This window comes from Macrobrachium rosenbergii, chromosome 8, assembly GCF_040412425.1.
Source record: "Macrobrachium rosenbergii isolate ZJJX-2024 chromosome 8, ASM4041242v1, whole genome shotgun sequence".
Taxonomy (NCBI): domain Eukaryota; kingdom Metazoa; phylum Arthropoda; class Malacostraca; order Decapoda; family Palaemonidae; genus Macrobrachium; species Macrobrachium rosenbergii.
Window position 1 is genome coordinate 45,672,293 of NC_089748.1, and position 11,305 is coordinate 45,683,597.

Genomic DNA, 11,305 nt, shown 5'->3' on the forward strand with positions numbered 1-11,305 from the left:
AGATACCGAAGTTATGTGCCATATTTCATTACACACACATACATACATACACATATATATATATATATATATATATATATATATATATATATGTGTGTGTGTGTGTGTGTGTGTGTGTGTGTGTGTGTGTGTGTGTGTGTGTGTGTGTGAAACTTTGGGACAGATAACCAAACATTATACATATTTTCAAATCAATATATTGATCGGCATTACATGTGCAAAATGTTGCGTGTCTATAATGACAAAATCGAATAAATTACAGATAAGAAAAAAAGATGATATAAGATAAAACAGAAAGAGGAAATGGGAACAAAAATCAGTTTACTGGTGAGAGAAAAAAATCAAATTATCAATAAATCTTTTATCGTTCTGTCACAGTACAGAGGAAGTCGATTACATACATAAAAATATATATATACATTCTTGGGATATGCGTGTACATAAATACATATTCGTTAGCGTACGTATGTCATGTACACACATTATTAATTCTCGTCGATGTGAAAGAAAATATGTATATATCACCTTCACATTCAAAAAAGCCTAATTACGTAAACACGCAATAACTACGTCCTGAGTCACTAAGGCGAAGTGGAACGAATTTTTTATTTTTTTTTTTGTTTTTTGCAGGATCTGTTTTCAACAAAAGAGAAAATAAAAAAAACAAAAGAAACGGTATTTGATTAGTTGGAATCTATAACTAATATGAACTTCATCCAAGTTTAGAAAAATCATATCTAAAATTCTAATAAGATTCGCAGAACTGAGAATTTTCATTAAATATCTTTCAGGCAAATGGTGTCTTTATGACAATGACTAAGTAAATGATAATGATAAGAATTATATAATTTCATTTAAGTCTAGACAAATCACATCTATTAAATAATATCTTTCAAGCAAATGGCGTCCTTTGTTATGACAATGACTAAGTAAATGATAAAGATAAGGGCAGATCCTCGGAAGGTATTCCACGACTATCGTCCTAAAATATGATACTAAAACTAAACCTACTAACAGCAATTACAAGACAAAAAAAGTACTGGTCGTTCGGAAGAGTCGTTTCATCGGCGCGCAGGAAGCATAGGTGGGTCGTACATCTTGAACAGAACTTCGGGGAATAGTCGTACATTCTGGAGGAAAGCTGTCTCGTTGAATTAAGATCCAGATCGTCTCGAGACGCCGAACTTTTTTTGGACATTCAAATCTGTTATTTCCTTCATGACTTTCTCCGAAATTTACAGCATGAGAAGTTAGAATGATATGTTTTTACGTCCTCTAAAAAAATTTTTTTTTTTTGGCTCGGAAGCGGAACTACAAGCGCCAAAGCTTTCGTTGTCCAAAATGTACATTTCTGGGGACCGGGGTGTTCTTCAAAGGGTCCTCTTGGCTTGTGTGGACGATTATATGTAGGTCACCTCTGCGTTGAAGCCGTCGCCATTATCGTAGAAAGTCACCACCTGAAGGGTCAAGAAAGATAAGATGTTATGTTTTTCCACAAATTCAAAATGATGTCATGCTTAACCCAAGCCATCGTAATTCGAGTTTGAATGTACTACTGAAATCAAGGGGACTAACAAGTGGACCTTTCTTAATTTTGATGCCATCAGATCGAAGGTCCCTAACACTGTAGAAAATCGGCTCATAGTATCTGTGACCTGTAAAGTATCTGTTTCAGAGACCTGGAGCTATGGCTGAAAGTATCTGTGACCTGTAAAGCCTCTATTTCATAGACCTGGATCTATGGCTAAAAGTATCTGTGACCTGAAAATCCTCTATTTCAGAGACCTGGATCTATGGCTGAAAGTATCTGTGACCTATAAAGCATCTATTTCAGGGACCAGGGTCTATGGCCGAAAGTATATGCGACCTGTGATATATCTATTTCATAGGATTGGGTCTGACTGAAAGTACATGTGACCTGTAATGCATCTATTTCAGAGACCTGGATCTATGGCTGAAAGTGTCTGTGACCTGAAAAGCCTCAATTTCTTAAAACAGGATCTGACTGAAAGTATGTGCGACCAGTAATGTACCTATTTCATAGACCTGGATCTATGACTAAAAGTATCTGTGACCTGTAAAGCATCTATTTCAGAGACCTGGATCTATGGCTGAAAGTGTCTGTGACCTGAAAAGCCTCACTTTCTTAAAACAGGATCTGACTGAAAGTATGTGCGACCTGTATTGCACCTATTTCATAGACCTGGATCTATGACTAAAAGTATCTGTGACCTGTAAAGCATCTATTCCAGAGACCTGGATTTGTGGCTGAAAGTGTCTGTGACCTTTAAAGCATCTATTCCAGAGACCTGGATCTATGGCTGAAAGTGTCTGTGACCTGTAAAGCATCTATTTTATAGGCCTGGGTCTACTGCAGCTTCAGAATCAGCTACCCTACCTGAGTTCGTCCATCAGGAAGGAGCACCCTGTATTCTCCTTGAGTGGTCCTGCCATCGCTGTTCTCGACATGGCTGAAGGAGTTGCCGCTGCCCTGGTCTTCCACGCCCCAGGTGAAGTCGTAGGGCATCCCTTCCATCTGGCCAGGTGGAGGGGGCTGGGGAAGGAAGTCAGGGATGTGCTCAAGGAATGAATGCTCAAAATACCTTGTATTAATCGTGCTTGCAAAAATGAAGCTTTTGGGGTCCCTTCTCCAACAGACAATTACAAACATCGTCGACAAGTTATGTTATTATCTACTTTATACAGGTAACCCTTTAGGAACCTTATTCATTAGCTTACTGCTTCTTACACCCAGACTATGGCTTCAGTAATGACGAAAGTAATTAATTTATGAAGGCAATCAAGGGGATAGGTTGAAGTGCACTTCTAGGTCTCATTTCAAATGTTTGCATCATTGAATGGAATATCTATATCGTTATTTGTAGCTAAGGAAAGCTGCCTTTTTCCTGGGGCTGACCAGAAAACCAATATTCTCAAACCATGGGACATGCCTTAGCATCTAGTAAGAACTCTAAGCGGAAACTTACATTGTAGGTATTTAAATCCTGATTTGGATGGGGAGGGGCTGGGTCCGAGGGCAGGGAGTTGGGTGGGTGGCTGGGGTGGTGGTGGTGGAGGAGGTGGGCGTGTGGTCGGCCGGGTCGGTCTCGTGGGCGTCTGGTAGAGGCTAGAGGGTTGCTGTGGCGGCTGGTACCCGTGCCTTGCTGCTGGGGCGCTGATAACCCACGGCCGCCACACAAGCCAACAGGACCAACTGAGTGAGGGAGAGGGGAAAAATAAGCTGGTAACAATAATATATATATATATATATATATATATATATATATATATATATATATATATATATATATATATATATATATATATGTGTGTGTGTGTGTGTTGTTTTTATATATATATATACATTCTATATATATGTATGTGTATGTATATATATATATATATATATATATATATATATATATATATATATATATATATATATATATATATATATATATATGTGTGTGTGTGTGTGTGTGTGTGTGTGTGTGTGTGTGTGTGTGGGTGTATATGTCCGTAACTGCACTTGAGTATGTTCATACATAACTGACGATTCAAATTTAAATAATAAACACAAATAAATATAACACACAAGTGTAATGAGCCTATGTATAAATTAATGTTTTATTCATCCATGAAATAAATAATACATAACTACATAATACATAAGGTGAATGTATCCACGAACCCACCCATTCGTTCTTTAAAAAAAAAAATTATGAAATTTATAAATGAAAGCGTGCACATTTGTATGCCTACAAACTGTGATGAGTTTTGTACAAAAGCCTTTGGTATTTGCATATAATTATGTTCACTGTCCTTGACCAGAGTTTCAAATCTGAAGTAACTCATGCGTCCGTATGTAAAATACATCGGGAAACATACATACGTACAAACGTCCTACATGCATAAACACACACACACACATACCCACACATATATAATTTATATATATATTAAATTTATATATGTACGTATACATAAATATACATAGATATATATAAATATGTATATATATAGTGTATGTATATATACATACATATATACATACATACACACATCCATCTGAACACACAAGAAAAAAAAAGGCGTTCCCGGGAAAAATTAAAATAAAAAAAACCTCTTTGACAATTACGTATGCATGACCTGGTCTAAACCGCAAGTTGTAAAATTACCCGCAGTGAGGAACATCTTACATTATACGTCAGAGTAACGTAGGAAGCGAACTCTAATTGCAGAGCGCCATTGCAACAGCGGCGGCGTATTGTTCTGTCGTAAAATGTTTCGGGAATGCGCGGAGGTCGCATTCTGAATAGAAGACGCCCAGAGCGCTAAGACGAATGTAAACAATGGGTAGGTCTATGGCACAGTCTCATAGTCTCATGAACTACAGGAAACGCTTGCAAGTTGAACTGGCGGCGCCTTCCTACTTTCACTTCATGTTTGTTTGATGAGTGATTCTTTCCTCTTTTCTACCGTTCTCGTTACGTTTATACTTTCGAGCGTAACTCTCGAATACAGAGGCATAATAAGCAGTTACTCATAACGAAATAGTCCGGTTGCGTCAACGACTTCGTGTACTGAAAAGATACCACTGATAAAGAATGTAAAGAACTAAGGGTTTCGCCGCACCAAAGAACAGAATAAAGAATGGAAAGACGCAGAAGTGCAACTTATAAATAAAATATTGCATTGCAACAGGGTAAGGACGTCAGGCTATTACGAAGAGAATGTGAAAAAAAATTACGGGAGAAAAATTACAAGTAGAACTGTCTTCCTTTCCTTCGTTATGACTGAATACTGCCCTAAAACTGAAGACCGCAGTATCTGCAAAAATACAAAAATGAGAAAAATGGTAGATGATCCCTTGCCTTACTATATGATTTTGCAGATACTGCAAATGGGACCCGCTAAATACTCGTGGAAAGCACTGAAGAATCATTCTGAAACTCCAGTAACTTGTGTATTAGTGTTTCATAAGCCCAGTAGGTGGCATATCTCAATTTCGAAAATATTGCCGATACTGCAGTTTTCCATTTTAGGGCAGGGTAGGTTTGGTTGACTTATGGTTACTAAAACTGGCGTCACAACATCTAGGACTTGCGAGGTAATGTATTATGTATGCATATGGGGAGAAAACTTCCAGATGTTTAATAATAAAATCTGTCAGAATTTCGGAGGTTGAGCCGCAAGAGACCTCCCATGGTTAATAAGCGCATTTATTGAGGAGGAAACGGATGCACGTAAGAACTTATCATAAATACGTGCATTTATGCACAGAAGAATTTATCACAAATACGTACATTTGTGCACGGAAGAACTTATCATAAATACGTACATTTATGCATACATTCATTAAGTGCGTTATGCATATACATGTGTACATACTTTAGTTACGCATATCTGCATAAAAAAACACAAGATAAGCTATTTACTCTGTCAAGAAAAAAATTAAAAAGGTAAACGTTAAATTAAGTTGTATACGTTAGCCTTGAACATTTATATAAAAAAATTGTTTAAAATTTTTTATCGAGCCATACGGTGTGGAAAAGGCTCATTAAAAATAGCGACTCCGACTAGGAATCAAGCTGAGAAGAAGAAGAAGAAGAAGAAGAAGAAGAAGAAGAAGAAGAAGAAGTAGAAGACGAAAATAAATGTGATATCTGTAAAGCATAAAGAAATCACAAGTTATGACTTAAATTCCGCCGAGAAAAAAGGAACATTAGATAAAGATGAATATATCCGTTACACCTGATATCTACACTGGGCTTATGAAAGAGGACATTAGCACCAGAACATATATAATTCAGACAAGTCTATAAAATTTATGCTCAAGCAACGTATCATTCGCGTGTGGTCCGACGCGCCTGCGCGTTCACACGCATGCACACCCCTTTTTATACTTATGCGAAGGTACCAATAAAATCGAATAAGGACTCACTTGTCTACGAGAGAGAGAGAGATACATCTTGCCACACTGGAGACATGATCCATAAGCGGTCCAATTCTATGCCCACGTTGAGGTCACGGGCATACACACACACACAAACACACACACATACACACACACAAAGTGTCTTAGCTCAGACCACCTATAACTTTCCCAATTTCTTTATTCCTCCTGGTTAAGGCGAAAATCCACTTTTTTTTAACCCTCTTGACTTTTATATTCTTACTCCCTTATTCTGGTCAATTGGTCAATTTAAGGTTCCTTGACATACTTTTTTTTTTTTCATCTTCCTCCTTTAAATCTTCTTCCTCACCCCTTTCCTCCTCTAATACGTGAATGTTACAATGCGGTGTCATGTGTATGTTTACACGAGACAGATGTTGAAACTTTGACCCAAATACATTTTTATGTTGACTGGGTCTCGTGGTTACGCATATTGAGATCTTCCATATTTTTTTTAGTTTTTTCTTTCTTTTTTTTGTCTTTGTCTTTAGCTTATGTGCGAACGTACAGACGCATTGTGTGCGTGTGTGGTCCTCGTTCATTGTCACGGTTGGTGTCTTTTTATTATTATTATTATGATTTACAATATTTATCAGAAAACTAATAAAACAACAAAAAACTTCTGTCGATAACTTATTGTCCTCACGCTCATAAGAAAAAAATGCAGGCAAGCACTCCTGGACAGAGAGAGAGAGAGAGAGAGAGAGAGAGAGAGAGAGAGAGAGAGAGAGAGAGAGAGAGAGAGAGATATTAAAGCCTACACGTTCGTGAGAGACGAAACTGATTGTCCCCATTAGTTTCCAGGTTCAATTCCCGGAACGACGACGGCAGGACACAAAAAGGTGGATGAGTAACAATTTAAAACGAAATTGCTTATACTTATATTCTGTACTCCTCTGACCTTTGCTGTTGTTACTTTTTTTGGAGGTCTCATGAATGAATGGCCTTTCGAGAGATTGCTCCTTGGACTGAGGTCCTCGTATGCTTTTGCTTATGCGAGGCACATGAACATCCCTTTCGTTAAACCTGCTTCAACTTTAACAAGTGTTTTCGCGCGCTGAATGAGGCTGACGGGTCTGTTTCCCCACAAGGTCATCGCCAGCTGCGTCCTAGAAACATTGTGTCTAGAAAGGTGATTCGTTTCTGGTTGTTATCGCCATTTTCTTGCGAGCTGTGAAAACCCAGCTTCATTCAAGCTCGTCGCACGGGCTGAATAGGCGATTTCATTTGGCTATTCAAACTAGGATTTTTTAGCTTTCAAAGCAAAACAAGATATATACTTTTATAAACACTGGTTCTAATCGATATGTTTACTGGCATTTTCTCAGACGAAATAAGAGAATTTAGGCGAATGATAAAAATGGTGCTTTCTCAGACCAAAAAAGAGAATTTAGACGACTAATAAAAATGATTTTATTTGGCGATTCAAACTAGAATTTTTTATCTTTCAAAGCAAAACAAGATACTTTTATAAACTCTGGTTCTAATCGATGTGCGTTTACTGGCTTTCTCAGACCAAAAAAGAGAATTTAGACGACTAATAAAAATGATTTTATTTGGCGATTCAAACTAGAATTTTTTATCTTTCAAAGCAAAACAAGATACTTTTATAAACTCTGGTTCTAATCGATGCGTTTACTGGCGCTTTCTCAGAACAAATAAGAGAATTTAGACGACTAATAAAAATGATTTTATTTGGCGATTCAAACTAGAATTTTTTATCTTTCAAAGCAAAACAAGACACTTTTATAAACTCTGGTTCTAATCGATGCGTTTACTGGCGCTTTCTCAGACCAAATAAGAGAATTTAGAGGACTGATAAAAACGGCGCTTTCTCAGACAAAATAAGAGAATTTAGACGACTTATAAAATTGATTTTGTTTGGCGATTCGAGCTAGAATTTTTATTTTTCAGATAAAAAAAAGATACATTTACCAAAACTGGCTCTAATCGATGTCTGTACCGACGCTCTCTCATACGAAACAAAAGAATTTACAAGACTGATAAAAACTTTATGAAACTGCAACACCTGAAACACTAAGGCAAATCGAAAAATAAAATATCAAATGAACTCGAAAGCACGTAACGATCAAAAGCAACGCAAGCAGAATATTAGCCTTCCTTAGTGCTTGTAAAGATATGTCTATCAGATACCTCGCCCCGTTAAACGCGTTCAGACCATGTCTGGCGGACATAAACAGGGCGAAATCAGTGAACGAGCAACACTCAGTGATCATTTGAGTATATAAACTCAACGATTCTCAATCCTTTAGGAAATTCTCATCGGGGAGAATAAGAACTGTTGAGCTGACGGAGATTTAGAAAGATTAAAGTGAAATTAAAGTGAACGCATGTGCTGTCACAGAGAGACTGCGCATTTTCTTACAGAAAATACATTTACAGAAAACACCCCCTTACACAGAGTCCACAATTTTGGAACGAGACCCACTTACTTTCAATAAAGAGAGAGAGAGAGAGAGAGAGAGAGAGAGAGATCCTGGTTTGAGAGAAAGAACTTTTCTTGAGAAGATATAACTTTCTGAAACTGAAATATGTCTCTGAGAAAAATGACTTTCATCAGAAGAAACACGCTCAGTACTTAAAGGGAGCGTTGTATATATATATATATATATATATATATATATATATATATATATATATATATATATATATATATATATATATATATATATATTTTTTCCCTCAAAGGAGCATAAACGTAAATGGCAAGCAGCGCATGCGCCCTAGATGTTATCAAGGTTTACGCCCTCCGATGCATTTTTTTTTTAACATTTGTTTATCTTCCTTCAGCGTTAGGTAACGTTAGGTAAATATTCGCATGACAAATCTGAATTATTTTTTTCTAATATATATATATTATGTGTATATATATATACACACACACATATATATATATGAATGTTTATATATACATATATTATGTATAAATATATATATATATATATATATATATATATATATATATAATATATATATATATATATATATATATATATATATATATATATATATATAAAAAGTGTGTTTGATTTATAAGGCTCTGCGTATAGAGGGAAAGCAGGACGTTCATATACTTTACGTGAATTTTATACCCCACGATCTATAGTGACATAAAATAGGAAAATGTGTGATAGTTATGCTGCTAAGGACGATGAATCTCAATGAAACATTATGAAAAAATGTATCTATATCATTTATCTTTTACGGAACAATAAATGATGATAAGCTGTCGCCAACATCACAATTTAATCAGATCATAAACAGGTGTTAACGTAACGAAAGCAAAATGCAGGTGTGGAACCTTCGGCACTTGCGCAAGTGTTTGTATTCACGTGAACACATGTACTCAGGTGCTCGCACAGTTAATCAACGCTCAGATCGATATCATCACAGGGAAAGATTGAATGAAACTGTTGGAGAGTGTTTTGATAGGCAGTAAATGAACAGAATTACGTTTTCTTCCAGCCATGACACAACTGTCCGATATCTCACATTGATTTCACAAACCAAAACGGAAAACTGTCTGATTCCTAACATTCATTTTGGAAAGATAATCGCAATCAGTTTAAATTAGAACATTCATATAAGAACGGTGTCGTTTCTTGGTGAATAAACTTAGTTGTCTGTTTAAGATATGGTTTTATTTTATATTATTGTTCAGAAGATGAACCCTATTCATACTGAACAAGCTCACTGGGGTCACTGACTTGAAATTCAAGCTTCCGAAGAATACTACAGTGTATACATATGAAAGAAGGAACAGAAGGTAATAGGAAATACAGAAAGAAGAGATCAATTATTAGAAAATAAAAAATAAATTAACAATGAATACATAAATAGATAAAAATGCAAGTAAATTATTAAAATACAAGGAGAATTGTTTTAGGGTATTAATGCATTGCATCTTCGCTTGGACTTCTGAGGTTCCAATTATACAACATCCTCAGTAGGAAAACTGTTCCACAGCCCAACGGTGTGAGGAATAAAGGACCTCTGGAACTGAGAAGTTCTGAGAAGTTCTTAGTTACTTGCTTAAGATATGATTCCATTTGAAATGACCTCAGAACGGTATTGTAAAACCGAGTAAGAAGAAAGTTGAATGTCTGATTCCCAATAATGTAGTTCTTTGTAGGAAGATAATCTATAGGAAAATTATGATATTCAAAGCGTAATTTTTCCGCTTACATGCTAAGCGAGAGAACTATAACATTGTACTAATGAAGAGGTGATATGAAGTATGAAATGCGCAAATAAAAAAATAAAACTTTTTAGCAAATAAAAACTTTCCAGTGTCGAAGTTGACAATTTGCTTGATATTTTGGACTATATACAGTTCGATGTTTGTGATGAAACGCAAAATTCTTGGTATCTCGATCGCTCTCTAAAACCTAATCTGTATTCTATACCGTCCGTCTGTTATTTAATACTACTGGAATGATGAAGATAATATATATATACTGTATACTGTATATAGGTATATATATATATATATATATATATATATATATATATATATATATATATATATATATATATTATAATAATTCTTCTTTTATCTCAAGACAGAATAGGATCAAAACGAGAGAAACAGAGAAGATCGCACTTATCATACCTTACAAGCCATGGCGCCGATGCGTGAGACGTCGATAGGAGCGCAAAACTGCGTTGACGAACAAGACCGCAGCGCGTTATATACCTCAACTGGGGCGGACGGGTCGTGACCTGACCTCCCTTTCCTCCAGCAGACGCACGCATGCGCGCACACACACACACACACGTACATACATAGAATCCCACTTCCTTCGCGTAAAGGGGACTGGCTTTTCCTGGCAGTGACTCGAGTTTTTCCTTGGACGTTCTTCAGATTAGGTTTTGCTTTTTTTTAAATTTTTTTTTCCTCTCTCTCTCTCTCTCTGTCTCTTTGTTCGTCACCATTCTGCGTCATTTCCTCGTTCTCTTTTTCAGTATTATCATTCCTATTGACATTACTCCTTGTACGCCTTTTTTATGTGCTCTATTCGTCCTAAATGTTGCTGGTTTCCAATTCTGCGTTGTCACCGTGTTCTTGAAACTCCTTAATATTTATTCTCTTCGGAAAGGGTTACACATTTATGCATTTTCCTTCCTGCCAGCTTATTCCAATCCATTTCATCTCTCTCTCTCTCTCTCTCTCTCTCTCTCTCTGACTTCATACGTCCTCTAGCGGTAAAAGCCTTTTACGTGGGGACTTCTAATTTATATTCATTCTACCCCAGGGGATATGGGCCACCTTCTAAGCCGTTGCTTCTTCCATCATTTCATCTCATTGAATTCAGCTGTCAGTTTTTT

General features: G+C 36.4%; 1 protein-coding gene across 1 annotated transcript in view; it reads right to left on the reverse strand.

Annotated features, from left to right (window-relative positions):
- Window positions 1-181: 181 nt before the first annotated feature.
- Window positions 182-11,305, reverse strand: part of LOC136841130 (uncharacterized) — a 42,494-nt gene continuing 31,370 nt past the window's right edge. Inside the window, exons 3-5 of the mRNA XM_067108176.1 lie at window positions 2,988-3,214; window positions 2,399-2,554; window positions 182-1,457 (exon numbers count right to left, since the gene is read on the reverse strand). Of these exons, the coding sequence (XP_066964277.1) occupies window positions 1,401-1,457; window positions 2,399-2,554; window positions 2,988-3,214 (440 nt within the window). The 3' untranslated portion in view covers window positions 182-1,400. The remainder of the gene's footprint in view (window positions 1,458-2,398; window positions 2,555-2,987; window positions 3,215-11,305) is intronic.